The sequence below is a fragment of the Carcharhinus amblyrhynchos genome, chromosome 4 (genome assembly GCF_965287045.1).
Source record: "Carcharhinus amblyrhynchos chromosome 4, sCarAmb.v2.hapA, whole genome shotgun sequence".
NCBI lineage: Eukaryota > Metazoa > Chordata > Chondrichthyes > Carcharhiniformes > Carcharhinidae > Carcharhinus > Carcharhinus amblyrhynchos.
Window position 1 is genome coordinate 13,276,419 of NC_137327.1, and position 26,218 is coordinate 13,302,636.

General features: G+C 42.6%; 1 protein-coding gene across 1 annotated transcript; it reads left to right on the top strand.

Moving 5' to 3' along the window:
- The first annotated feature begins 1,164 nt into the window (after nt 1-1,164).
- irf8 (interferon regulatory factor 8) lies at nt 1,165-25,619 on the top strand. The gene is made up of 9 exons (XM_080186719.1): nt 1,165-1,363; nt 1,544-1,730; nt 3,826-4,009; nt 7,192-7,277; nt 13,916-14,021; nt 16,077-16,130; nt 16,245-16,631; nt 20,453-20,571; nt 20,739-25,619. The coding sequence occupies exons 1-9, from the start codon at nt 1,353-1,355 to the stop codon at nt 20,925-20,927; spliced, it is 1,323 nt and encodes a 440-aa protein (XP_080042845.1). The 5' UTR covers nt 1,165-1,352; the 3' UTR covers nt 20,928-25,619.
- Nucleotides 25,620-26,218: the final 599 nt, after the last annotated feature.

Here is a 26,218-nt window from a genome sequence, read left to right on the forward strand (position 1 = left end):
GGCTCTATCCTGTAACTCCACACATTTAGATGTCTCACAACACCAGGTTAAAGTCCAACGGGTTTATTTGGCTTTGCCCCGAAAACTAGTGGCGTTTGCTACCGAATAAACCTGTTGGACTTTAACCTGGTGTTGTGAGACGTCTTACTGTGTTTACCCCAGTCCAACACTGGCATCTCCACATCATGACTCCACACATTTACATGGCCAATTCATCCAACCTATACATCTTTGGACACTAAGGGAAATTTAGCATGGTCAATCCGCCTACCTGCACATCTTTAGAGTGTAGGGGAGGTGGGGCGGGGGCGGGGGGAAGAAATTGGAGGAAATCCACACAGACATGGGGAGAACATGCAAACTCCATACAGTCACCGAAGGGTGGTATTGAACCAGGCTCCCTGGCACAGTGAGACAGCAGTGCTAACCACTGTGCCACCGTGCTGCCCCATACTATGATACGGGCAAATGGCTCTTCCCCATCAGAATAGTATGAACCTTTCGTGCTGTGTGGTACATCAACCACTGTTGAACTGGTCAGAGAGAGAGAAAAAAAATCCCATGCCCGTGGCCGGGAACTAGACAATGCTTTCGATGAAAGTAAATGTTGCACAATCAGCGGAACATTTTATTTGGGATTTCATTCATTTTTTTAAAAAAAATGTTGCCATGTGTCTGAAGGAATTTGAGAAAAAAAAATTAAAACCTCCTGTCTCCGATACTATTACCACCATGGGACAGGAGGAGGCGTTCGGGTCCCGGGAAATTCCCCAATTAAACAGCGTGACATCTCAGTAAATCCCCCCTTTCAGCTTCACGCGCTCTGACCATTCCCATCTTTTAAGAAACAGAATTACAATGGGATCGAGTGAAGGAGGGGGGCGTGAGTTTCACCAAATTGTGATGGTCGCAAAAGTTTAAGCCGTGTTGCTGACACCTGGCACACCAGATAAGGGATCCCGATTGACAGAGAGACAGAGAGAGAGCATGGGCTCTGGGATATTAGCAGGGAGCCATCTGATTTCTTGTAAAAGGATCGCACTTGGGGAGGAAATCCCTCCCGCCCTCTCGTCTCATTGGCCGCGCCGCCTGGAGTTGCCGCAGGCGTTTGGTCAATTTCAGTGTCGGTCAGGGTGAAACCGACACACCTCCCCGCCAGTAAATAAACGCAGCAAAATCCGGGCCGGCCGAGCCCCGGGGGTTCAAACGTTGCTGGGCTTGGCCAAGCCTTCCTGAAGTTGACCGACAATCAGTAGCACAAGTTGAACAGGGAAGCAGAAGAGCAGAGGAATACTGCAAGTCAGACAGTTTGTCCTCAATTGTTACTTAACCTGACACAGAGTTGCTGAGGAATGATGCAGGGGTGAGCAACTTTGGCATAAGTTACATTGTTTTGAACTCCTTGTTTCTAAATAACTTTCCCTGCTGTGTCACTCTGGTTTCTCTTGATTCTGTAAATATTCCAGGACTAATTCAGTAAGTTTGCCCCCTGTTCCTGTGTATGTGTGAGATTTACTGATGGGTTAAGATGTTGCCATTGCAGGATCGGGGTGGTCGATAAAAACAACACCGGCATGCGGCGTCTGAAGCAGTGGCTGATCGACCAGATTGACAGCGATCAGTACCCGGGCTTGGTGTGGGACGATGAGCATAAGATCACCTTTCGGATTCCCTGGAAACACGCCGGGAAACAGGACTACAACCAGGAGGTGGACGCGTCAATTTTCAAAGTAAGAGGATTTTTTTTTTGGGGGGGGAATGGATGGGTGAGGGTTACACGGGTCGGTGATGGTGCAAGGACAGAATCTGTTCCCCCCTCCACTCCTCACCACCACCCTCCCCCCCCCACCTCTCCTAAGCACCACTAACACTACCTCTATCTGAAATGTACCAGTGTACATTTACACAGTCTGTAAGTCGCAGGACTTGGCTGCAGTGTGAGCAAGGGTAACGCGTAGCAATTAGGTTCAGATGCACATTTTTATTTAGCGGTGATTCCTCGCTGCTGTTGGTCGCAATTTCCTTCCCCCCCCCCAAAAAAAACCAGACTTGACACTTGCCTCTCGCTGCAAGCTGCCTTGCTTCATTAACTTTGTGCGGTGAGTCGGTTTGCACCGAGTTCACAGTCTAGCCGCATTCAAATATTTTTCGATGAACGAAAGATAAACTTGAGCGACAGAATCAAAGGGAAATAATGAGTTTTAAAAAATGTAAATGACGGTAGAAGAAAGCTGGGAACGATAACCATTTCATTAACGAGGGAGGATCTCATTTTAGTTTGATTTATTATTGTTACATGTATTGGGATACAGTGAAAAGTATTGCTTGATTTGATTTATTATTGTCATGGTATTGGGATAAAGTGAAAAATATTGTTTGATTTGATTTATTATTGTCATAGTATTGGCATACAGTGAAAGGTATTGTTTGATTTGATTTATTATTGTCATAGTATTGGGATACAGTGAAAAATATTGTTTGATTTGATTTATTATTGTCACATGTATTGGGATACAGTGAAAGGTATTGTTCTTTGCGCACTATACAGACAAAGCATACCATTCATAGAGTACGTAGGGGAGGAGGAAATGAGAATGCAGAATATAGTGTTACTGTCATAGCTAGGGTGTAGAGAAAGGTCAACTTAATAAAAGATAAGTCTGTTCAAAAGTCCAATGGCAGCTGTTCTTGAGTTGGTTGTTAATTATTAACTTAAATTAACTTCTAAGTCGTATAGGAAATAATTTTTGCTCCATCAATACACCAATACACCCTGATTTAAGGTGTATTATCATTTGATTGGAATGCTGGCTACATTGTTTAAATATATGGGGAACTTTACAGTTGCAGCAAATCTAAATATTTAGCTGTTGCAGTGAGATACAGTGCATTAAAGATATGTTCAATAAGAGGCTGTGTATAATATTACTGAAGACCTATAGTGAGCCTGCGATGGAAGCATTTCAGAAAATGTGTATTTGATTGGTGGGAAGGGATTATTTGTACAGGTCCAGCATGTTCCTAATGACAGCATCATCATGACAGAGCTGGCTTAACCTGTCTGTTCCTTGGGATTCCGAAGCAGAACTGCGAGAGCGTTGAGAAGTTTTTCCCGGTGACTAGAGCAGACAGACACCTGATACACTTCCAATACAATGCCAAACATTGTAAATGGTGTTCAGGGCAAAGCATCCATAGCTGGACAAAGGTTTCAGACTAAAGTTCAGTTGTAAATCAAGGCTCATTGTGGCAGCACATCTGCATCAAGTGCACTATGACCCTTTAAACACTGAATTTCTCTATGACAAAATATATATTTTTTGCCCTATTTAGAAATATTTAAGGTTGTACTATATATATTTAAAAAGTGCATTCAGTAAGTTGGGAATATATCTTGCTGGCATTGAAAGATTCAAATTGAAATGCTTATACAACAAAACACAATGTTCCCACTCTCTTTATCTCCCACTTGGACTGTTGTGAAACTAAAGAATGCTTGGACAGAATGGTTGATTGCTGTTCAGTTCTAATAACAAAAATGGCAATACATTTAGATGATTATTGTCGTGTGTCCTCCAAATGCAGGTATAGGTAGGAAGGCATCTTAGCATTTTACCTCCTGGTGTTTAACAGATTAAAACAGTGTAAACCATGCCTGCATCTTCAGCTGTGAATTGGAAAGGCGATCACACTTGTATCAAGTAGAGGTTAACTGTTAGCAAAGGCATAGAAATATGTCAGAGAACACCACTTTAAAATTCTGTACCAACTGGGTATTGAGTACTTCAACTAACTCATGGTTTATGTGTTACATGGCACTTGCAGGCTTGGGCTGTCTTCAAAGGGAAATATAAAGAAGGTGAGAAGGCAGAGCCTGCCACATGGAAGACGAGACTTCGCTGCGCACTCAACAAAAGTCCGGATTTTGAAGAAGTGACTGATCGTTCTCAGCTCGATATCTCTGAACCATACAAGGTTTATCGGATTGTTCCTGAAGGACAGCAAAAATGTAAGCGTAAGTTATACAGCAGCTTGGGCACATTATATAGATGCACTCTAGAATCGTAGAATCCTACAGTGCAGAAGGAGGCCATTCAGCCCATCAAGTCTACACCGACCACAATCCCATCCAGTCCTTAACCCCATACATTTATCCTAGCTAATACCCCTGACACTAAAGGAGAAATTTAGCATGGCCAGTCCACCTAACCAGCACATCCTTCGGACTGTGGGAGGAAACCGTAGCACCTGGAGGGAACCCATGCAGAGGCAGGGAAAATGTGCAAACTCTGCACAGACGGTGACCCAAGCTGGGAATTGACACTGCGTCCCTGGCGTTGTGAGGTAGCAGTGCTAACCACTGTGCCACCAGGTGCTGTGTTCCAAAGTCTGATTCTTTTAAATTTAAATCAAAAGGAAGAGCATGACTGAAACCAAACCGCACCTGAAAGAGAAAGAGAAATTCTGATGAAGTGTTACACCTTGAGTTTTCCTCTTTCAGGTAACAGTTGACCTCCTAACCTACTGAGCAATTCTTACATCATCTGCTTTAATCTATACTTGTGCTTTAAGACTTGACTAATAGAACACTGGGGAGTGGATACGGGATGCTTAGAAATCATTCTGTCCAATATATAAGATCTATGAGACAGATAAATTTATAAATTTCATCATCTCTAATAAACTTGGTGCTTTTTTTCTTGATTGAAAGAAGATTAACCTCAATCAGTCCACTTGGAATAATGCTGTGTATAAATGTCTTTGCTCTATGTAGCACTTTGGTGTGAAAATAATTTGCTTTTGGTTTCATTTAGGTTTCTTTTATTATTCGTTTGTGCATTGTATGAATATTTGCCACAAGTACAAAATTTATCTTTGTTGGAAACATTTTTAGCAGAGAGAGGATTTTGATATGAGTGTATTATGCAAATCTATGGCAGCACCATATAGCCAAAATATTGACTGTGGAAATTGTGCAGCTTTTTAGGAAATTATATTAAAAACTTCAGGCAAGAGAATAGTATTGGCCCACTCAGTCTTTATATTCAACTTTACGCAATGTAAAACTGATAAAATAAAGCAGTACACAGCACAATTGCTTTGATTTTCATGGAACATAAGAACGTAAGAAATAGGAGCAGGAGTAGGCCATCTAGCCCCTCGAGCCTGCCCCGCCATTCAATAAGATCATGGCTGATCTGTTGTGGCTCAGTTCCACATTCCCGCCCTCTCCCCATAACCCTTAATCCCCTTGCCTATCAAAAACCTATCAACCCGCATCTTAAAAATATTTAGCGAGGCAGCCTCCACCACTTCAACAGGCAGAGAATTCCAGAGATTCACCACCCTTTGAGTGAAGAAGTTCCTCCTCAACTCCGTTCTAAACCGCCCCCCCTTTATCTTGAGGCTGTGCCCCCTAGTCCTACTGTCCTTCCTGAGCGGGAAGAGCCCCTCCACCTCTATCCTATCCATCCCATTCATCATCTTATACGTCTCAATGAGATCTCCCCTCATTCTTCTAAACTCTAATGAGTACAAGCCTAGTTTATTCAGCCTCTCCTCATAGTTCAACCCCCTCAACTCCGGAATCAGCCTAGTAAATCTCCTCTGCACTCCCTCCAAGGCCAAAATATCCTTGCGTAAGTGCAGCGACCAAAACTGCACACAGTACTCCAGCTGCGGCCTCACCAGTGCCCTATACAGCTGCAGCAAGACCTCCCTACTTTTATATTCAATCCCCCTCGCTATGAAGGCCAGCATCCCATTCGCCTTCCTGACCACCTGCTGCACCTGCAAGCTGGGTTTTTGTGACTCATGCACAAGGACCCCGAGGTCCCTCTGCACTGTCGCATGCTGCAGTTTTTCGCCACGTAAGTGATAGTCCTTCCTACCATTATTCCTACCAAAGTGGACAACCTCACATTTGCCAACATTAAATTCCATTTGCCATTTCCTGGCCCATTCGCCCAGCCTATCTAGATCCTTCTGCAGACTCTCCACACCCTCCGCACAATTTGCTGTTCCACCAATCTTGGTGTCATCAGCAAATTTCGACACCATACACTCGGTTCCCTCCTCCAGATCATCTATATAAATGGTAAATAGCTGAGGCCCCAGCACCGACCCCTGGGGCACTCCACTAGTCACCAACCGCCAATCCGAATAGCACCCATTGACCCCCACTCTCTGGAATTCATAGAATCCTTACAGTGCATAAGGAGGCCATTCAGCCCATTGAGTCTACACTGACTTTCTGACAGACTATTTTACCCAGGTCCCCTCCTTCACCTTATCCCCGTAACCCCAGTATGCATCCCGCTAATCTGCACATCTTAGGACACTAGGGGGAAATTTATCATGGCCAGTCCACCTAACTTGTACATCTTTGGACTGTGGGAGAAAACTAGAGTCCCCAGAGGAATCCCATGCAGATACTGAGAGAACACGCAGACTCTATACAGACAGTGACCCGAGGCCAGAATTGAACCCAGATCCTTGGTGCTGTGAGGCAGCAGTGCTAATCACTCTGTCACTGAGCCGAATTGAAGGAAACATTGAAGGTTCACGAAATTCTGATCTTCTGAATAATTTGAAAAAATGTTGGATTAACCACCCTTGCATTAAGAATATGCAATCAAAAATATATTCATAAAACAGAAGCAAGTTGAAATGTTTTCACAAGTTTGATGTAATATTTGGTTGTTCCCTTTTATTATGTTTGTTTTGTTACTAGAGGATAAGTGGGGATAATTGGATTCTCATTGGTTCCAAGGTGATAGCTGTTTGGCTTTGCTGAAGCAGATTGTGTGATCTAATGTCTAAACCAAGAGGATCTGCAGTGATCCCAGGAACTGTCTATGATTGAGCAGACAGACGATGATGAAATATGAGAGGTACCAGTGTTATCGGTGGCTGGGATTCATTCCAGGCAGCTTTGCAAGCCAAAAGTTTGCAGCTGTGAAAGGCCTGGCCAGATATGCAGGAAGGAGATGATTCTTATTAAACTTGTCCTGTAAGTCCCAGGATAGGAAAAGTGAAAACATTTCCTTAAACCAAGTCTTTTTGGTATTAATACTGATGCTATCACTTCCATTACGCATTGCAATTGATTGACATATTCTTACTGCAGCGACTGACTCCTGTGTCCTATTCATTCTGCCCACTTAATGGACTTTAAACATTCTCAAACAGGTAAATTTGGCAGTCACTCCAATGACCAAAGCGATGTCACTGATATGGATTGCAGCCCACCTGGCTCAAATGAGCATATGAAAGAGGTACGTGCCTGCTTTCCTTTTACCCCTTTCACTTAACACTTCAATCAGACTGAAAGACACTTGGTGAACTGGATAAAGTTACTTGGTTCCTTAGCTATGGGTCTGATTAAATTGCAATGCAGTAAGCTGAACAGTTTATCTTTCATTAGATCATGCTGTGCGCTAAGAGAGAATTTAAACTTGCGTAGTGCCTCTCCGGATACCCTGAGCCACTTTGCTCTCCAGCAACTTTTCCAACTGCAGTCGCGATTGCCATGATGATAAATTTAACAATCCGTTTGCAAATGATGAACCCACATATGCAGCAGATGAAATGCATGTCTGTTCTTGCTGATGTTGACTGAGGAAGAATATTAGCCAACATACCGGGAGACCTTGCTGATTTGAAATGTGCTGATGATATAGCATTATGTCTGAGGAAGGGTAGGTTCGTCGTTCATACACAAGTATTGAAAGTATCTTCTGGCACAAGATCAATGTCGAATGGTGAACGATACAATAGCTTCTTTCATATAAAACATATCAAAGGTCTTTTATTCCCCAGTCCAGTTTTCTCTTGTCATCCCTTGGAGGTACTAACTCACACTAGCATATGATTGCCACAAACCATGGCCAATCTGTGGTCCTTTGCCCGTGTAGCCATTCTTCACATGTAAACCCATATAACGACTGTGGGAAAGCATCACATTCCGATCTTGTCCCAATCCTGATGACTTTCCAACAAGAATCGCAAGTCCAGGAAATCGGGCTTAAATGTTCTTTTCTACTTAGGAACCAGGAACAGTTATGGCATCCTAATTGAAATCCCAGTCTTGAACAGCTAACAGAGCATGGATATTGGCTGGAATTCTCTGCCGCCCTCTCCCTATGATGTTGGCTAGCAGTGGGATCTGCAGGTCTTGCCACTGTCAATGGGGTTTTCCATTGAATCCATCCCACGTAGCTAGGAAACACAGTGCATCGGCAGGACCAGTTGGTGTGAAGAACTGGAAGACTATGTCCCTAGAATCCAGCCTGGACTCTGTGCATTTTCCTGGCTTTGTTCTAGGCTAAACAATTGGCAATAAGCCACTGGGGTATGACTTGTATGTATATGATCGAACCAATTAAAACTGAGTTTATGCATGTGCTGCGGAATAATGCATGTTTACATTCGGAGTATCAGCATTTGAAACACTGAAACTCAGTGAGTATAGACCATTCAGAAATACCTACTGATAGTGCTTCTTGTTGAACTGTGGAGGGGCTCCCACCAATATTGACTGAGACTGAAAATCTTAAGGGCATTACTTCTGTGAGAAAGCACTTGGAAAGGAGAACAACAGCCTGTCAGTATGAGGGATTGACATGACCATGAATTCTAACACCGAGAGAAAGATTTGCCTGGATATTCTGCATAAAAATAGAAGTGGCTTTTGCAACCCCTCCTACATCCTGCTGCACTCCCTCGCTAGCCAGTTTTAATTAATATTTCTTCCCTAGTCACCATTTATGGTTTGTTTCAAATAGGGAAACAGAGAATGAAATTATGTGTCAGCATGAAACTTGTGTATTTCTGTTCTTTTTTTATTGTTTCATTGTTTATTTGTTATGCAGTGGGTGGGGGGGGGGTGCAAAAGTGCAGCTGCCATTAAAACCAGTTGAAAGCAGATAGAACAGAAGTGAATGGGAAGGGCACTGGCAGCAGGGACTATTATTTTGATAAAGCCAGGGTGTGCTTCCTGTCTCTCCTGTTGTTTAATTGGGCTGGAATTCTCCGACCGTTTGAGTCAGTGGGATTTTCCCATCCCACTGCAGTGAATGGAGATTTGGCTTACCACCAAATTCCCTGTTTTTGCTGCAGCAGGAGCGTGGCGTGAATGGGCGGAAAGATTGCACTCACGGCCTTTAAAGGAGAGATACTCCAAGAGTCTTTTTCCACTGTTACTCCGCACTGTGAGTCGGGAAGAAGGCATTAGCCCGAAAATTGCAAGGTCAATGTCCTTGAGTCATGGTTCACTTTGTTACAGTGCCAGAGCAGAAACCCCAAAGTATATTAAGAAACACAACTAGATCCCAACAGTTTTTTCTACTTTGGCATCAGTGTGAGGATAAGGTGCGATTCTGTTGACACACTATGAAGGTTTTGTCAAAACAAACTTTATTTAACAATACAGTTTAACTATAACAAATGAATTAGCTTAGCTTTTACCATTACAATACTTAAACATGACAAGATATAATTTTTAACTGCTAAGTTATCTCTATTAATTCCAATTTAAGCAATATTCCTCTTATAAACTTAAACTTCTCTTCAAAACCAGTTAACAAACAACACAAGCTTACATGTTTTTACTTGTTAACAGTCTTAGCGCCTTTGACCACCTCTAAAGACAGAGTGACAGAGAGACACCTATCTCTGACTGCCCAAAGAGCACACTCCAGCAAGAGAGAAAGAGAGAGACAGTAGAATTTGACTGTTTAAGAGTCAAAGAGAAGTGTATGTTTTCTCTACAACCTTAGCTCCACCCTTTTGCGTAACTCTGCCTCTGTCAATCAATCAACCTAATCAAAACCCCACTCTGAAACTCCAAGGGTAAAACCAAAATAAACAAAAATGTATTAACTCAGATTGAAACAAACACCCCATCATCTAAAATCAATTATTCCCCTGCATTCTTAGCATGGAGTTGCTTGGTTTGCAGACAAATTGGCACTGTGTAAATTGGAGCTGAATTTTAAATATACCCCTCACAAGAAATTTGATAGAAATACATTTCTTAAAGAGACAGCATCATCACAACCTGATTTTTCTGGTTGTTTATTTACACTCCAATTCTCTGATCATCGTGCTCATTTGAGCAGGACTGTGCTGTCAAGAGTTGAGTCCCAATTTTGGACCTTGAGTCTAAACAAGTATTTTAATAATTATTGTTTGTTGCATTATATTCTAGGTGGCTGTGGTATCAGACTTATTATTTATGCACAGTGCAATGCAAGATTAATGTTTTAAAATCAGATTTACTCATTTTTAATTTTACTCTTGAGGTTTAAAGTTTTTTCATTTAAAGGAGCAACAAGGTGGCACAGTGGTTAGCACTGCTGCTTCAGAGTGCCAGGGAACCGGGTTCAATTCCCAGCTTGGGTCACTGTCTGTGTGGAATTTGCATGTTCTCCCCATGTCAGCGTGGGTTTCCTCCAGGTGCTCCAGTTTCACTCTCACAGTCGGAAAGACTTTCTGGTTAAATGCAATGGCCGTGCTAAATTCTCCCTCAGTGTGCCCAAACAGGCGCCAAAGTGTGGCAACTAGGGGATTTTCACAGTCACTTCATTGTAGTGCTAATGTAAGCCTACTTGTGACACTAATAAATAAACTTTTGAGAAAAACCTTTAATTTTACTCTTGAGGTTTTCTGGTTAAACAATATAAAAATACATGATGTTAAATTAGGTATTATGGAAGCACATTTACAGAGAGCGTTGGATTGGGATTGCAGAAGATATCAGTTTGACTCAGGCTGTTTTACTCTCGTTTTGAGGATTCCAGGCCCACTTTAAGGACTTGAGTTAGAATTGTTGTCCTTTGGATGTGATGATGAAGTGAGGTACTGTCTACCTGTTGAGGTGGGCATTAAAGACCCTGTGATAATAGTTGAAGAAGAGGCAGTAGTTTTTCAATGCCCTTGCCCAACATCATTCCCTCAATCAACGCCACAAGAAAAGTGGATTACCATTACAAAACAGATGTTTTATTCATTATTTCATAGGATCTCAGCATCACTGGTGACTCCAGCATTTGTTGCCTACCCTTAATTTCTCTTAGAAGGTTGTGGTGAGCTTACTTTCTTCAATCCGCTGCCATCTATATTGTGTAGAGACATGTCAGGCTGTAAGGAAGGATTTTGATCCAGTGATAATGAAAGAATAGTAATATAGGTCAGAACTCTACCACCTCGCCCAGCCAGAATCGGAGCGGGCGAGGGTCCAACGATGGAAATCTTCATTGACTTCGGGCAGGAATTTCTGGTCTTAACCAAGCAAGGATGTAAAATCCCACCCATAGTCAGGATGGTGTGTGGCTTGGAGGGAAATCTGTAGGTGGTGGCGTTGGCATGCATCTGCTGCCCTTCTACTAGATATTGTGAGTTTGGAAGGTGCTGTGGAAAGAGTCTTGGTAAATTGCTAAAGTGCGTAAGAGCATAAGAAGTAGGAGCAGGAGTCGGCCATCTGGCCCCTCGAGCCTGCTCCGCCATTCAATAAAATCACGGCTGATCTTTTTGTAGACTCAGCTCCACTTACCTGCCCGCTCACGATCACCCTTAATTCCTTTACTGTTCAAAAATTTATCTCTCCTTACTTTAAAAGTATTCAATGAGATAGCCTCACTGGGCAGGGATTCTACAGATTCACAACCCTTTGTGTGAAGAAGTTTCTCCTCTACTCAGTCCTAAATCTGCTTCCCCTTATTTTGAAGTCATGACCCCTAATTCTAGTTTCACCCGCCAGTGGAAACAATTTCCCTGCTTCTATCTTATCTAGTCCCTTCATAATCTTATGTGCTTCTATAAGACCTCCCCTCACTCTTGAGTTCCAATGAACATCTTGTATACAGTACTCATTATTGCCACTGTACACTGGTGATGGTGGGAACGAATGTTGAAGGTGAGGGTTGGGGTGCTGAAGAAGCAGACTGCTTTGTCCTGGATGGTGTTAAGCTTCTTGAGTACAGTTGGTGCTGCAGTCATCCAGGCAGGGGGAGAGTATTCCATCAAACACCTGACTTGTGCCTTGTGAATGGTGGACAGTCTTTGTGGAGTCAGGTGATGAGCCCCTTATAGAATCATACAATGCAGAAGAGGCCCTTCAGCTCATTGAGTCTGCTCCGGCACGTTAAAAAAACACGTGAATTCCCATCTAATCCCATCTGCCAGCACTTGGCCCATCGCCTTGAATGTTATGACGTGCCAAGTGCTCATCAAGATACAGGCATTTGTGTGGTGCAAATATTAATTGCTACATATCAGTGTAAGTCTGAATGTTGTCTTTGCTGCATATTGACATGGCTTTAGTACCTGAGGAGTTGCGAATGGTGCTGAATATTGTGCAATTATCAGCAAAATTCCCCACTTCTGATCTTATGATGAAGAGAAGCTCATTGACGAAACAGCTGAAGATGATTGGGCCTAAGACAGTCCCCTGAGGAATACTTGGAGTGATGTTGTGGGAATGAGACGATTGGCTTCCAACCTTTTTATTAGATGTGATTCTTAACCAGTAGAGTGTTTTTTCCCCTGATTGCCATTCTTTGATTTTGCTAGGGCTCCTAATGCCACTCTCAGTCGAATGCAGCTTTGATACCAAGGCCAGTCATTGCATGTCTGGAAATCATTGCTTTTGTCCCCGTGTAACCGAGGCTGTGATGAGGTCAGGAGCTGAGTGGCCTTGGCAAAATCCAAACTGTGCATCAGTGAACCGATTGTGTAAGACCAGAACATTACGTATGTTTCCAAGAAGGAGTTAGATATACCTCTGGGGACGAACCACCGATTTTAAAAAGAAATCCATCTTTTTTTAAAATTTAAAGCACAACAGAGTTAAATTCCTTTGACGGTTCCAATGAGTTCTTACAGTTTTGACAGCTTACACAGTTCCAATGAGTTTATGCTCTTTTTATGCACAATCATTTCTTCTTTTAACAATCCCAGGGTAACCAAGGGTGTCTTTCCTACCCCAAAGGGTGTCCCACTCTCCCAAAGTACCTCTTACCTCTCCCAACGGTGTTCTGGGACCATATCCAGAAGCATAGCTTACTTTTCCAAAGTGGTACTCTGGCTATCCAAATGAGTCCACCAAGCTCTTACTGGGTCTACTCTGTACCCTCTGAATTTCACACTTCTGGCTTATCAAAATCCCTCTCCATTGGAGGTAGCTGATGATTTAGAATCATCATAGAATCCAATAATGCAGAAGCAGGCCATTCCGCCCATTGGGTCTGCACTGACTGTCTGATAAAGGCCTTATCCCATGTATTTACCCCACTAATCCCCCTAATCCACACATTTGGGACACAAGAGGCAATTTAGCATGGCTAATCAACCTAAACCTGCATATCTTTGCATCGTCAGAGGAAACCCGAGCACCCGGAGGAAACCCATACAGACACAGGGAGAATATGCAGACTCTACACAGTCACCCAAGGCTGGAATTGAACCCACCCAGGTCATTGGCACTGTGTAGCAGCAATGCTAATCACCGTGCCGCCCTTTAAGTGGCTAGTTGTCTCCATAAACTGCACGTGCGCAAATCCTAGTCTGACTCATTGGAGTTGAGATTTTCATCCATTTCCACTATTTTCAGTGACAGAGAGCTTCTTGTAACCTAACAAAAATCTGTGCCTCAGTGTCGCATTCAGAAAAAGCAGTGTTAGAGGGAAGGGGACAAATAGACCACAGTGCGTGAGTTCCCATTTCAACCTCATACATTTTGTCCTTACTTAATGCTTTGCCTTAGTCTCATTTATTGTTAAGTAACAAAACTTGATGAGAATTGGAGAAGAGTTGGAGCACATACAGGCTATTAATTGCCTGTACAGACTGCTCAGCTGGTAACGCAGGAAGGAGCGTGGTATGATAAGTATGTTTTTTTTAATACATTTTACAGGTTATTGTGGATTATAATGCCATAATAAAGAGAAGTCATTCGCCACCACAGGAGGACTGTACGAGTCAACCACAACAGGATTGGTGGGGACGGCAAACCATTGAGGGTAAAACAAGTCTCTTTTTTCCCATTCACAGCCAATGTAATTAGATTTATTTTTTGCGCTGTTTGCTTTGATCTCCGAAAGAAATATCACAGGATTAGAGGGATTCTGATAGACTAGCTAGAGGATTAGAATCTGCACCCTGGGGAATAATCATAGAATAGAATCATAGGATCCCTACAGTACACAAGGTGGCCATTTGGCCCATCGAGTCTCTACAGATCACAATCCCACTCGCACCCTATTCCTGTAACCCTGCACATTTACCCCACTGACCCCCTGACACTAGGGTCAATTTAGGATGGCCAGTCAAACTAACCGGCATATCTTTGGGGGCGTGGGACAAAACTGGAGCACCCAGTGGAAACCCACACAGACACGTGGAGAAGGCGCAAACTTCACACAGACAATGACCCGAGGCCAGAATTGAACCTGGGTCTCTGGCGCTGTGAGGCAGCAACGCTAAGCACTGTGCCACCGTGCTGGCCACATAATAATGTTGGCTAGGAGAAAAAAATCATAAACTATAAGCAATTGTTAAAAAAGAGGAGGAAAATAACAAGTTCTCCTCCAAGAAAAGTGAAGTAAAAATCATGGGGATTCTCATCTCTCTTGCCTGCAACATTTTAAGTGAGTGATGGAAAATTCTCAAAAATAGTTTGTGCTGAACCTTCCACTCAATGCTGCAACAAACATTCCAGAAGATTCTAAACAAACATAAGGAGACCCAGAGCTGACAACCCCATACGGAAGAGTTGAGACTGAATTAGGAGAAGGGAAAAGTCAAAATTATTTATTAGTGTCACAAGTCGGCTTACAATAACACTGCAATGAAGTTACTGTGAAAATCTCCTAGTTGTCACGCTCCAGCACCTGTTTGGGTACACTGAGGGAGAATTTAACATGGCCAGTGCACCCTAACCAGCACGTCTTTAGGACTGTGAGAGGAAACTGGAGCACCTGGAGGGAACCCATGCAGATACTGGCAGAAAGTGCAGACTCCGCACAGGCAGTGACCCAAACTAGGAATCGAACCCGGGTCCCTGGCGCTGTGAGGCAGTAGCGCAAGAAGCAATGGTTAGAAATTGGAAGGAGTTGCACTCCACGGCCCACGAATGCTTCATATATTTGTCGAAAATTCCTTTGCTGTTTAAGAGGAGAGTTTCTAAACAAGTTGATAACTGCATCAAAATAACGCAAAGGAATTTCTGCTTCACCACTAGGCTCACCACCACTTTCTCGAGGGCAGTTAGGCTGGGAGACAAATGCTAAGCTTGCCAGTTGTGCCTACATTCCATGAATAAATTAATGAAGAGAAATAGATGTATGTGGCAATGCTGCTCATTCAAATCACACCGTGGGACTTTGGGGCATGCAGATTGTATGAAATAGAGAGGAATAGCATGAAGTTTTATTTAGCCTCATGGCATGATACTTATGGAGCAGGAAGGCCGTTTAGCCAAACTTAGTTAATTCATCCAGAATGACTCCCCATCACGGCAGCCAAACATTCCTTAACATTCCAGGCTTCTAGCCTCTGATATCTCATCCAGCATTATTTGGATGTCCATAATATACAAGCCAGTAAATTCTAGTGATTACACAGGGCATTTAACTCTCTAAGGGATAGATCTTAACCTTGTGAATCAGGCAAAATGAGTAACAGTAAATCAGCAGCGTGTTTTATATCTCTCCAGATTTTATTCGCATTGGAGTTGAGAGGAAGTCGAAAATATACCTGAGTCTGTTTCATTCACTTTCATTGTGTTGCCTTTCTCCGTGACAAGGCTTCTGAGTTGCTGCTTTAAATGAGTACGCCCAGCACGATTGCAGCAGATTAACTGAGAATTTATCTTATTGATGTTTATGGGGCCAAGGTTACATGTAAATTTTCCCCTGTGAGTGCTGAACAGAAATTGTGCCAATGCTTCCAAATTTATTCCAAATAGCCTTCGAAGCATTTGGGACATTTCAAGGGATGAGAAAGTTGCTATCGAAATGCATTGTTCTTTCTGTGTTGCAAGAGTGCCAATAATCTTCTCCTTTCCTCACTTGCAGATTCTTCAATGCTATATTATGCCAACAACTTTGGACCCATGCAGCCCAATTCAGGTACAGATTTCAAGTTCTGTTGCAGATGCGGGTTATAGTCTTGCTCCAGATTTACACAACAGAGCACATTTTGAATCTGGAATCCATCTTTCTGAAAATGTTCTCCTTTCCCAGGGTTTTGCCAAATGATTGTCACCTTTTACTATGGAGGAATCGTAATGTCCCGGATTCCCATACGGCGGACTGATGGCTGTCGCATCACCGTACGTCATGCTCCCATCACCAGCGAGGCCATCTTTGGGCCAGAAAGCATGGAGCAGGTTCTGTTCCCATCCACAAAGCACATCATGAACCCGCGGCAGCAGCAAGTTACGAATAAACTCTTGACTCACCTTGAGCGCGGCGTGCTTCTGCTCAGCAACAATGAGGGCATCTATATCAAAAGGCTTTGCCAGGGCAGGGTTTTCTGGAGTGGCCCCTGCGCACCTTTTGCTGACAGGCCGAACAAGTTGGAGAGAGACGCAATCGTGAAGCTTTTCGACACAAAGCAATTTTTGCAAGGTTTGTACTCCCCATCCACTAATGTAGCAACAGCCAGTTGCATTTATAGAGCGCCTTCTCATGACGTAGAACGCCCTACAGTGACTGACACAAAACACAGTGTGACACTGAAGCGTGCAAGGAGTGGGATTTTCCAGCTGCGTTCACCCCAAGACCAGAAAATCCTGCCCGAGGCCAATGGATCTTTCCATGGTCCTCCACCCCATCTCCACGATTCCCATGGCGGACAAGACAGGAAAGTTCCACTCAAGGGATTAGAACAGGTGACCAAATTCTCCTCAAAGAGGCAGGTTTCAAGCAGTGTCTTAGAGGAGGTGAGGATAGTAGCAGACTCAAGGAGGCCATTCCAGAGCTTTGGCAGCTGAATACACGGCTATCAGCGAAGGAGTGGTGAAAATCAGAAGTGTGCAGGAGCACAGGATTGCAAAAGTGCAGAGATCATGGAGAGTAATTGAGGAGTGGGAGGAGGATGGAGATGAGAGTGGGAGTGATAAGAATATTGAAGGAATTTGAAAACAAGAATGAGAATTACAAACTTCACAGGCTGTTGGACTTGGGGCTTCTGTAGAATCAGGGGGCACATGGGTGATGAATGAATGGGTGTAGTTGGCATGGCTAACATTTGTTGTCCATCGCTAATTTCTCCTGAGTGCCTTACCAGGGCATTTCAGAGGGCAGTTAAGAGTAAACCACATTGCTGTGAGCCTGAAATTACATGGAGACCCGATTAGGTAAGGACGGCCGATTGCCTTCTCTAAAAGACCAGATGGTTTCTGTGACAATCAGTGATCATAGAATCCCTACATTGCAGAAGGAGGTCATTCAGCCCATCAAGCCTGCACCGAAAACAATCCTACCCTATCCCTGAAACCCCACATATTTACCCTGCTAATCCCCCCCCCGAAACTAAGGTCAATTTAGCGTGGCCAATCCACTGAACCTTCACATCTTTGGACTGCGGGAGGAAACCAGGACACCTGGAGGAAACCCACGCAGACACGGGGAGAATGTGCAGACTCCACATAGACAGTGACCCAAGCCAGGTATCATACCAGGGTTCCTGGCGCTATGAGATTTGGTCATCATTAGTTATTATATTTGATATGTACTGTCACATATATACTGTATATACATAATTATATAATAATTTGAAATTACTTAAATAAAGAGCCTAGGTTTTCCATTTGCTTGTTATATGAAGCTGGGAATTTTTCCACCATGGGGACATACCATGGACTTGATGGGATTTCTGGGATCAGAATAACTTGGATTATTTTGGAAGACTGTCTGCCTCCCTGCCAGCCTGCTTGGCAGTGTTAAGGAGTGGTCACAGCTGCAACTGGGTGCAAAGACAAAATTCTATGTCACTTTTGGTTTGAAAAACTACCTTGGCCCTCAGTCAATGTATCATGCGATGAACCCTGTTCAGATTGATATTTTGCATGTTCAAACTTTTAAGTGAAACTCCTCCACCAGTCAGGAAAGTGCCAGATGCTGGGGGAACACAGGCAACTCTTTGTACTGAGTGTTGCTAAGATCCACATGTTGGGGAAGTGTGTTCCATGGTACCCTTCCAGTTTTTGAACGGAATTATAATCTGCTGCTTCCGGCATGAAAACAGACGGGGGTCATGTACGTTGCTGCTTCCTTTGGAAAATGCCGGAAGCGGTAGGAAGAAGTGTGCTTTTTAATTAGTATCACAAGTAGGCTTACATTAACATTGCAATGAAGTTACTGTGAAAATCCCCTAGTCACCACATTCGGGTGCCTGTTCAGGTACACTGAGGGAGAATTTAGCACAGCCAACCCACCTAACTACCACTGTGGGAGGCAACCCATGCAGACACGGGGAGAATGTGCAGGCTCCACACAGACAGTGACCCAAGCTGGGAATCGAACCATGCCCCCTGACGCTGTGAGGCAGCAGTGCTGACCACTGTGCCACTGTGCCACTTAACACCAGAACTATCAAAGATTTTTGTCTTATTCTGTTGCAGTAACTCCAATCTAGGTCCATACTCATTTAAAAAAAACTGTAATCCGAAGGTCCATGTCCATCAATAACATATTTTTCTACCCTCCATGTCAGAAACTGATTGCTTGCGTTCTGTGAACAGGCAGCTCGCTTAACTCATACTGTTACTTTATCCGCCGTTTTAAAGAAAGGGAAATTAGACAGCTGTCATCTTCAAATTGCACAGATATGGAGTTGGGGATCAGTACTTTGGCGTCAAGTATTTAAGATTTATATTAATGACTTGTATAAAAAGACCGACCGTATTGTAGCCACGTTTGCTGATGATAAGAAGAAAGGTTTGAAAGCAAGGTGTGAGGCAGATTCAGATTGGAGTTAGATTGACTAAGAAAACAGGTCAGTAGCAAATCCAAAGAATTGGGGTCTTTTTCAGTGGAGCTCAGAAGGTTGAATGGTTAACTTGCAGAGATCTTCAGGTTTACAAAGAAGGCACTAGCGATATGGAGATAAAAACACTGGGTGAGAGCTTCTGGTCCCACTGAAGATGACCCCTCCACGGCAGGTTCCCTGGCAGCAGAGAGGGCAAACCACACAAAATACCATAAAGCTTGGCGGGGCTGGATGATCCCATTAACAGCCAGTGGCAAGCTGCTGCTGGGGAACACGCAGTGGGGGCGGGGGAGGGAGTGAAAATCCCAGCCTCTGACAATGTCTTAATGGACTGGATGGTGTGTGCTGGGATATTCTGTGTGTTTTCAGGAAAAATTTCATTACTAGTTAACCCTTTGTGCACTGCTTTCTGGCATCATATGTACTTTTGATGGTTTATTACTAACTGAATAGTGTTTCGTCAGTAAATATTGATGCACATTTCGCTGTTCCTCTTGGAGATTTTAATTCTCTTCCCTCTATCTTGGCATCTCCAGTCAATGTACCTGGGCTCAGGGGGTGAACAGTTATTCTCTGGTGTTGATTTTGAATCTGCCATGAGAGTTAGTGAACATGCTATCTGATTTGCCTCCCATTTGTCTAGAAGTGCCTGACCATACTTTGCATTTCCCTTGGCCAAGATTGGGAAATTTCCATGTGGGGAATGGGATGTGAGGAGATAAAGCTTCCATGGTACTGTCCAATTGGATCAGAAGGAACTAGATGGAATCGTGGGCTGGGATTTTCTGGGGTCCGTCGTGGGAGAGACGGAAAACCTGTGAGGGCAGCCAAATGTTCCATTGACTTTTGGTGAAAGTCCAGTCTCGCTCCTGACTGGAAAATTCCAGCCATGCATTTTGGACCTGTTGGCCTAGCGGAAGGGTATTGGATTGCTAAGGATTGGCATGACTATGATTCAAGTTGGAATTCAATTTCCCTCACTTACCAAATTGATTTCAGAAGCCAAATTCAAGGCTTAAAGCAGCAGAACTTCACAATCCAGAACTATTTCATCAGTGGCTGCCTCGTGAAGTTCATAGCTGGCGTGAGCCAAATGATTCATATCAAATAAACTGATTAGGAAACAATCAGTTCTAAAGCCCATAGAAGGCAAAACAAGCAACTAGCACTAGAAATGACTGACATGCTGTTCTTTAGAGCCTGGAAACTCAATTGGATTAAAATCATTTACCTTGGCTTTGGCCAGCTAGACAATGCTAAATATTTGCTGCCAAAGGACTATCTTCTTGTTGTGTAATCTTCAGTGCACACACAAATTTTGCATTTAGAAACGATAAAAAATGCCTTTTGGTTGTAAATGGATTTAAGTCCAACACAATTGTGTCAGGAAAAAAGGCAATTGACTTTAAGCTTGCAGTATGGCATACAGTCTTAAAATATTTTTTCTCTCTTATAGCTTTGCAACTTTACGCAGAGAATCCCCAGTGTGTCCTTCCGAATAACAAAGTGATTATATGCTTCGGAGAGGAGTTTCCGGACATGAAACCTATCAACAAAAAATTAATTATTGTGGAGGTAAAGAAACTCATAACATTGGCGAAATAATGGGGGAGTTGGGAAGGGAGATGAGATTCTTGAACTACGTGTTGCAAAATTCATCTTAAAACCCGTTTAATGAAGCGCGATTATTTAGATGGTCTTATGTAAAAGAAAAACATTTTTTTTTCCCGCTTACTCCGCAGATTGAACAGGTGAAAACGAAGCAGATTTTGCAAGCCGTGCTACAGTCCAGGAACTACGACAACAATATCCATCTTCAAATTTCCAATGAAACAGCCGAGGACAAATTGTCTGGGATTCTTCACGAACTTTGCATGAACGGCTATGGTTACCCAAGACCTGCCTTCAGTGAAAACCAGCAAATAAGCTGAAAGTAATCAAAGCAAATCTGCATTTCCGTGACCAATGGACATTTGTGTAAGTTTGTGGCATTAAATGAAAATGCTGTTTGCTGGTTGTCAGTAGTGTTGCTAAGGGACTCTGAATCTCTTAATCATTCCTGTTGGCTGAATGCCGCTTTGCACTGCAATTAATATTTTTTGTAACAATATTTCATTTTGTAAAATAATCATATTTTGTACAAGTTTATTTTTCACTGTAAAAACCAGTTTAATATCCATAGGAGTTTATAACGAAAGGGACTGAACAGGCATCTATCTGCAATACTGTTCATTACTGTCATAACACTTACTATGTAAGAAATATTTATTATCCACGGAATAATGGATATCTAAGAGGGAGTTGCATGGTTGAAAAAGAAATTACCATAAATCTAGCTTATAAATTCCACCTGTGTGTCCATTGCCCCACAATTTTTTATCATGTTAGCTTTTAAAGAAAACAGGATGTATATTTGTGTAGGCTGCACATTTATATTTTAAGTTGTGCAGTTTTTCGTAATATTGAACAGTTGTGATGGCAGTAATACAGCTTAAGTTGAGCACAGAAAAGGCTGTTTCCGTAATTTGACTTAAAAATAGAGGCTCGCGTTTATTTAATGACCTTCATGACCTCAGGACATTCCAAAGTACTTTACATCCAATTAAGTACTTCTTTTCCCCTTGGAGTGTAGTCACTCTTGGGAGTGTGGTCGCTGTTGTAATGTAGGAAACATAGCAGCGAATGTATGCACAGCAAGCACCTGGGAACAGCAATATGATAATGATCAGATAATATTTTAATGATTGAGATTAAAAGATAAACAGGAAGGTCAGCACCAGTGAGAACTCCCCTTCCGTTCATTAGCGTAGTGCCACTGGATCCTTTACGCGCACCCAAGGCCTCAGTTTAATGGCACCTCTGATATCACAGGACTTAGTGCTGTACTGAAGTACCAGCCTAAATATTTTTGCCCATGTCTCTAGATTGTGTCTTGAACTTGTAATCTTCTTCAGAGGAGAGAGTGCTACTAACTGAGCCGTAGCTGAGTTAGGGGACCAGTTACTGCAGGTATCATAAATAGTAATTCCTCAGTATTGGGCTGGGTTCTCTAATTACCCTCTCAGTGGGCAGGATTTTCCAGTCTTGCCCACCCCAAAACAGACCCAGTGGTTAGCACTGCAGCCTCAGTGCCAGGGACCCGGGTTCAATTCTAGCCTTGGGTGACTCACTGTTTGGAGTTTGCACGTTCTCCCCATGTCTGCGTGGGTTGCCTCCAGGTGTTCCTACAGCCCAAAGATATGTACGTTAGGTGAATTAAGCATGGTAAATGCACAGGGTTAGTTACAGTGACATAGTGTGGGGGAGGAGGGGGCCTGGGTAAGATGCTGTTTTGGAGAGTCGTTGCAAACTCAATGGGCCAAATGACCTCCTACACTGTAGGGATTCTATGATAGGATTTACAGCACACAATATGGCCATTTGCATCTATATTGGTGTTTATATTCCATGGAACCGTCTTCCCACTTATTTAAGTTCACTGTAACTGCATACCTTTCTGTCTCTTGCTCCCTAGTGTATCTATCTAGCTACCTCTTAAATGTATCAAATGCCTCAACTACTCCATGTGGCACAAAGTTCCTCATCCTCACCACCCTCTGAGTAAAGTAGTTTCTCCCGAGCTCCTTCTTGAATTTATTAATGACTACCTTACATTTATAGCCCCCATTAAACTCTACAGCAACATTGCCAGTCAGAAAATACACCTTATAAACTTTAAACCATCAGATAAAAGCACCAAATAACCAGATCCATGACTGAATTAATTTAATTGCCAAAGTAAAGACCTTATTAAATCTGGTGCAAAAGAATCAAGGGAAAGGTATAGTTACCATTTTGTGAGCAGTCTAACTTGGCAAACCTGTGTACGTGTTGCTACAGGTTCACATTAATACTGGTACTAACACAAAGTTTCTGGGTGGAATTTTCTCATCCAGCCCACCATGGGAATCGTAGTGGGCTGGACACGGACCATGCAAAGTTCCGTGGACCTCAGGCGGGATTTTCCAACATTAGGGCATGCGCGACTGGAAAATCCTACCCTCTGTATTAAACAGCTCGATAGTTGGATCAGTAATATCAGTCATGCTTTGGAATCATTGCTTAGAATGTTGGTTGTAATTAAATGTTCCAATATACAGCTCCAAAGAGATTAGAATTATCATGCATGTAAGTGGGAGAGAGGAAAGTTTTTGCTATGTTGCTCCTGTGTTCCAGCTCTGAATGGATAGGTCTTGAAGAAATAATGTTAAATGGCCCAATTCTTGGAGAAGCAGGCTGGAAGACCCTTTGTTTCAGATCACCCAAGTGCCAATAAACATTCTACTCTGATGGGAACAGTACACACGATTCTGTTGTCACAACATGAAGCACTGTGTACTGGTTGAACTGTAATAGTACTGGGTAGTGAGACTTACAGAAAGTTTGCAGGAAGGATGACTGTGTTGCCAATTCATAAAAGTTTGAGCAACTCCAATTAAACTATTCTCCTGAAACAAATACTGCAATATTAAAGCAACTATTATGTGATTAGACCACCCAGTGTGTTCTCAGTTAGATCGTGTGCACAAATTGTTTTAAAACTACCTGTACTAACCTGTAGCCTTTGCTGTTGTTTATGCTGAAGTGTGGCTTTGGTCCAGCATTGATCGTAAGATCCAACGTTCTTTATTGTGTTGATAGCAAGGGCACTACCTTCTCAGAAAGTACCTAAACTTCAACAATACTTACTCAGTAATGATGGCTAGTTCATATTGACATCATGCAGATATTCTTTATTTGTCTTTCCCTCATTAAATGTACCAAAACTTCATCACTATTAATGATCAGAAATGACTTGGATTCAGAGAAGATATTATTGTTCCTCCTTTATTTTGTTCAAATTTAGCTAAGATCTTTCAGCATTCATCCCCCAAATGACTTTGCATTTTACACTCACTTCTTTTAACAGTTCCTTTTTCTCTCTCAACCTGAATCTCGAAGGAATAAAAAGTAACCTCTGAATTGAAAAGGTGACCAAAACATGTAACATGAACCTCTCGCCTTAAGAAGCGAATGATAAACCGTACAGAAAGGCTCAATTTAGATCCACAGTCTGTGCTGTGCTGATTAAAAGTTATTTATTAGTGTCACAAGTAGATCTACATTAGCACTGTGATGAAATCACTGAAAATCCCCCATTGTCACACTCTGGCATCTGTTCAGATTCATTGAGGGAGAATTTAGCATGGCCAACACACCTAACCAGCATGTCTTTCTAACTTGAGAGGAAACCCACGCAGACATGGGGAGGGTGTGCAGACTGCACAGGCAGTGACCTAATATGGGAATTGAACCTGGGTCCCTGGCAGTGTGAGACAGCAGTGCTAAGCACTGTGGCGCCGTGCCAATAACAGCGCAAAACTTGGACTTCACACCCTTGATCTTCGGGGAATTTGGCCACAACCCATGTTCTTGATCATAATTCAGTGACGCCACCCCCCCCGCCGCCGCTGGAATTGTGTGTGTGTGCACTAGGTGAGGGAGCAATCCAACTTGGATCTAATGCACTCCCGGATCAAATAGCTTGCTGACTCTTTTTGCAATCAATATTCAGACTTGATTATCGAACACTTATGCAAAGCACAATGTGTCTGTGGCACCAGAGCTTTATCTGGAGCAAACCTGTGAGAACGCAGTAACAAAAAAAGTAGCAAAATAAGCTATTTTTACAAAGCAATTAGCATTCAGTTTTAGAGGCAACCATTTAAATGATAATTATGTGACCATTAATTCCCTCCTAGCTATTGATTACGCACCAATGTTTTATTTGTAAAACACTTCCAGGGCTTGATTTTTCAGAAATAATAAAATGATCCTTTTTTTTGCAATGTGCAAGTTATTATGTGTGATTTACGTGCCGATTGCGATCTGTTTGTCTCCAACAAGAACGTGTGTAAAATTTTATTCTAGTGGCAGGAACAGCATCTAGCATGGCATCCATTTTCCAGCTGTAAATTTCCCCTGAAGATTGCTTCTCCCATTGACCCTTACCCTTGTGGGATAGAATTTGGTTCCTGAATGCGTCTTAAAATAAATTTTGTGCAGATGGACTTTTTCTTTGGTGTCAGGGATTTTGAGCTATTTTGTATTTGTAACAGTCTGTTCAGCAGGAATTGGTTCCAATTTCCTTGTATCTGCCCCGTTCCCTTATTGCAGTAATATGTAATTGTTTAACCAGTGGTTGAACAATTTTGACATGCAGGATTTGTAGGGTCAAATCTGCTACTCACTGAAACATCACGGCCAAAGATTGCTTTCAACAAGCAACAAAAATAGACTGGTGTTGGTGTAGGGTGGGGCTGGGAGGAGTAGAATCCGGCACTGGCAACTTCCTGACTTCAGTGAGGCTGCATTTCATTAACAGCATTTTAAACGTTTAAACGTTAGTGAGTCAAATGCATCATCGCCCACCATCTTACTGATACTGTGATATTCTAAGTTTCTCCCCCACTGTGTTATACTAGATAAGGAAATAGTTACTATTTTGAATATTAGAACTTTTTTCTAATATGCATAGCAAAGATATTTTTTATTTTTTCTGTAAATGAAATGCTGTAAATAAAGGGTATCATTTTCAAACGGAACCTTCATTCGTTGAGTTCTTTATTTGTGAAGATAAAAATTCATACTCATAATTCACTGGCTGAAAATGAAAGGTGAAAAAGGTGACGTTATATTTCTATTAACAAATCATTATCATTTGACAGTTGCATCCTTTAAGTAGGAGTCATGGTTTGAGGATAAGGAGTAAACCTTCTAGAACTGAGGTGAGGAGAAATTTCTTCACCCAGAGAATGTGTGGAATTCACTAGCACAGAAAGTAGTTGAGGCCAAAATGTTGTCTGGAAATTAGATATAGCGACTGGGGCTAAAGGGACATGGGGAGGAAAGGGGATCAGGATATTGAATTCCAAGGTTTGTCTAGGAAACTTTTAAATGAGTAGCACAGCTACTCATTTTAGACACGGAGGACAGAATTCTCCGGCCGTGCTGGTCTAAAAGCCAGAAATTCCCACCCGATTGTCAATGACATTCTCCGCAATCTGCCCACTAAAATTCCAGTGGCGGACGGGATGGGAGAATTCCGGCTGGAGTGTTTGTTTAAGCAGACCTAATGCATTTCTGTTTACTTGTGTTCCCCCTGGGGGTTTCAGAGTAGAATTTTAATTAGGTTGATTGACAG

Coding starts and splice junctions, on each gene's coding strand:
- irf8 (XM_080186719.1), top strand. Junction 4,010..7,191: donor TCCTGAAGGACAGCAAAAAT/GTAAGCGTAAGT, acceptor ATTCTCAAACAG/GTAAATTTGGCAGTCACTCC. Junction 20,572..20,738: donor AAAAATTAATTATTGTGGAG/GTAAAGAAACTC, acceptor CTTACTCCGCAG/ATTGAACAGGTGAAAACGAA.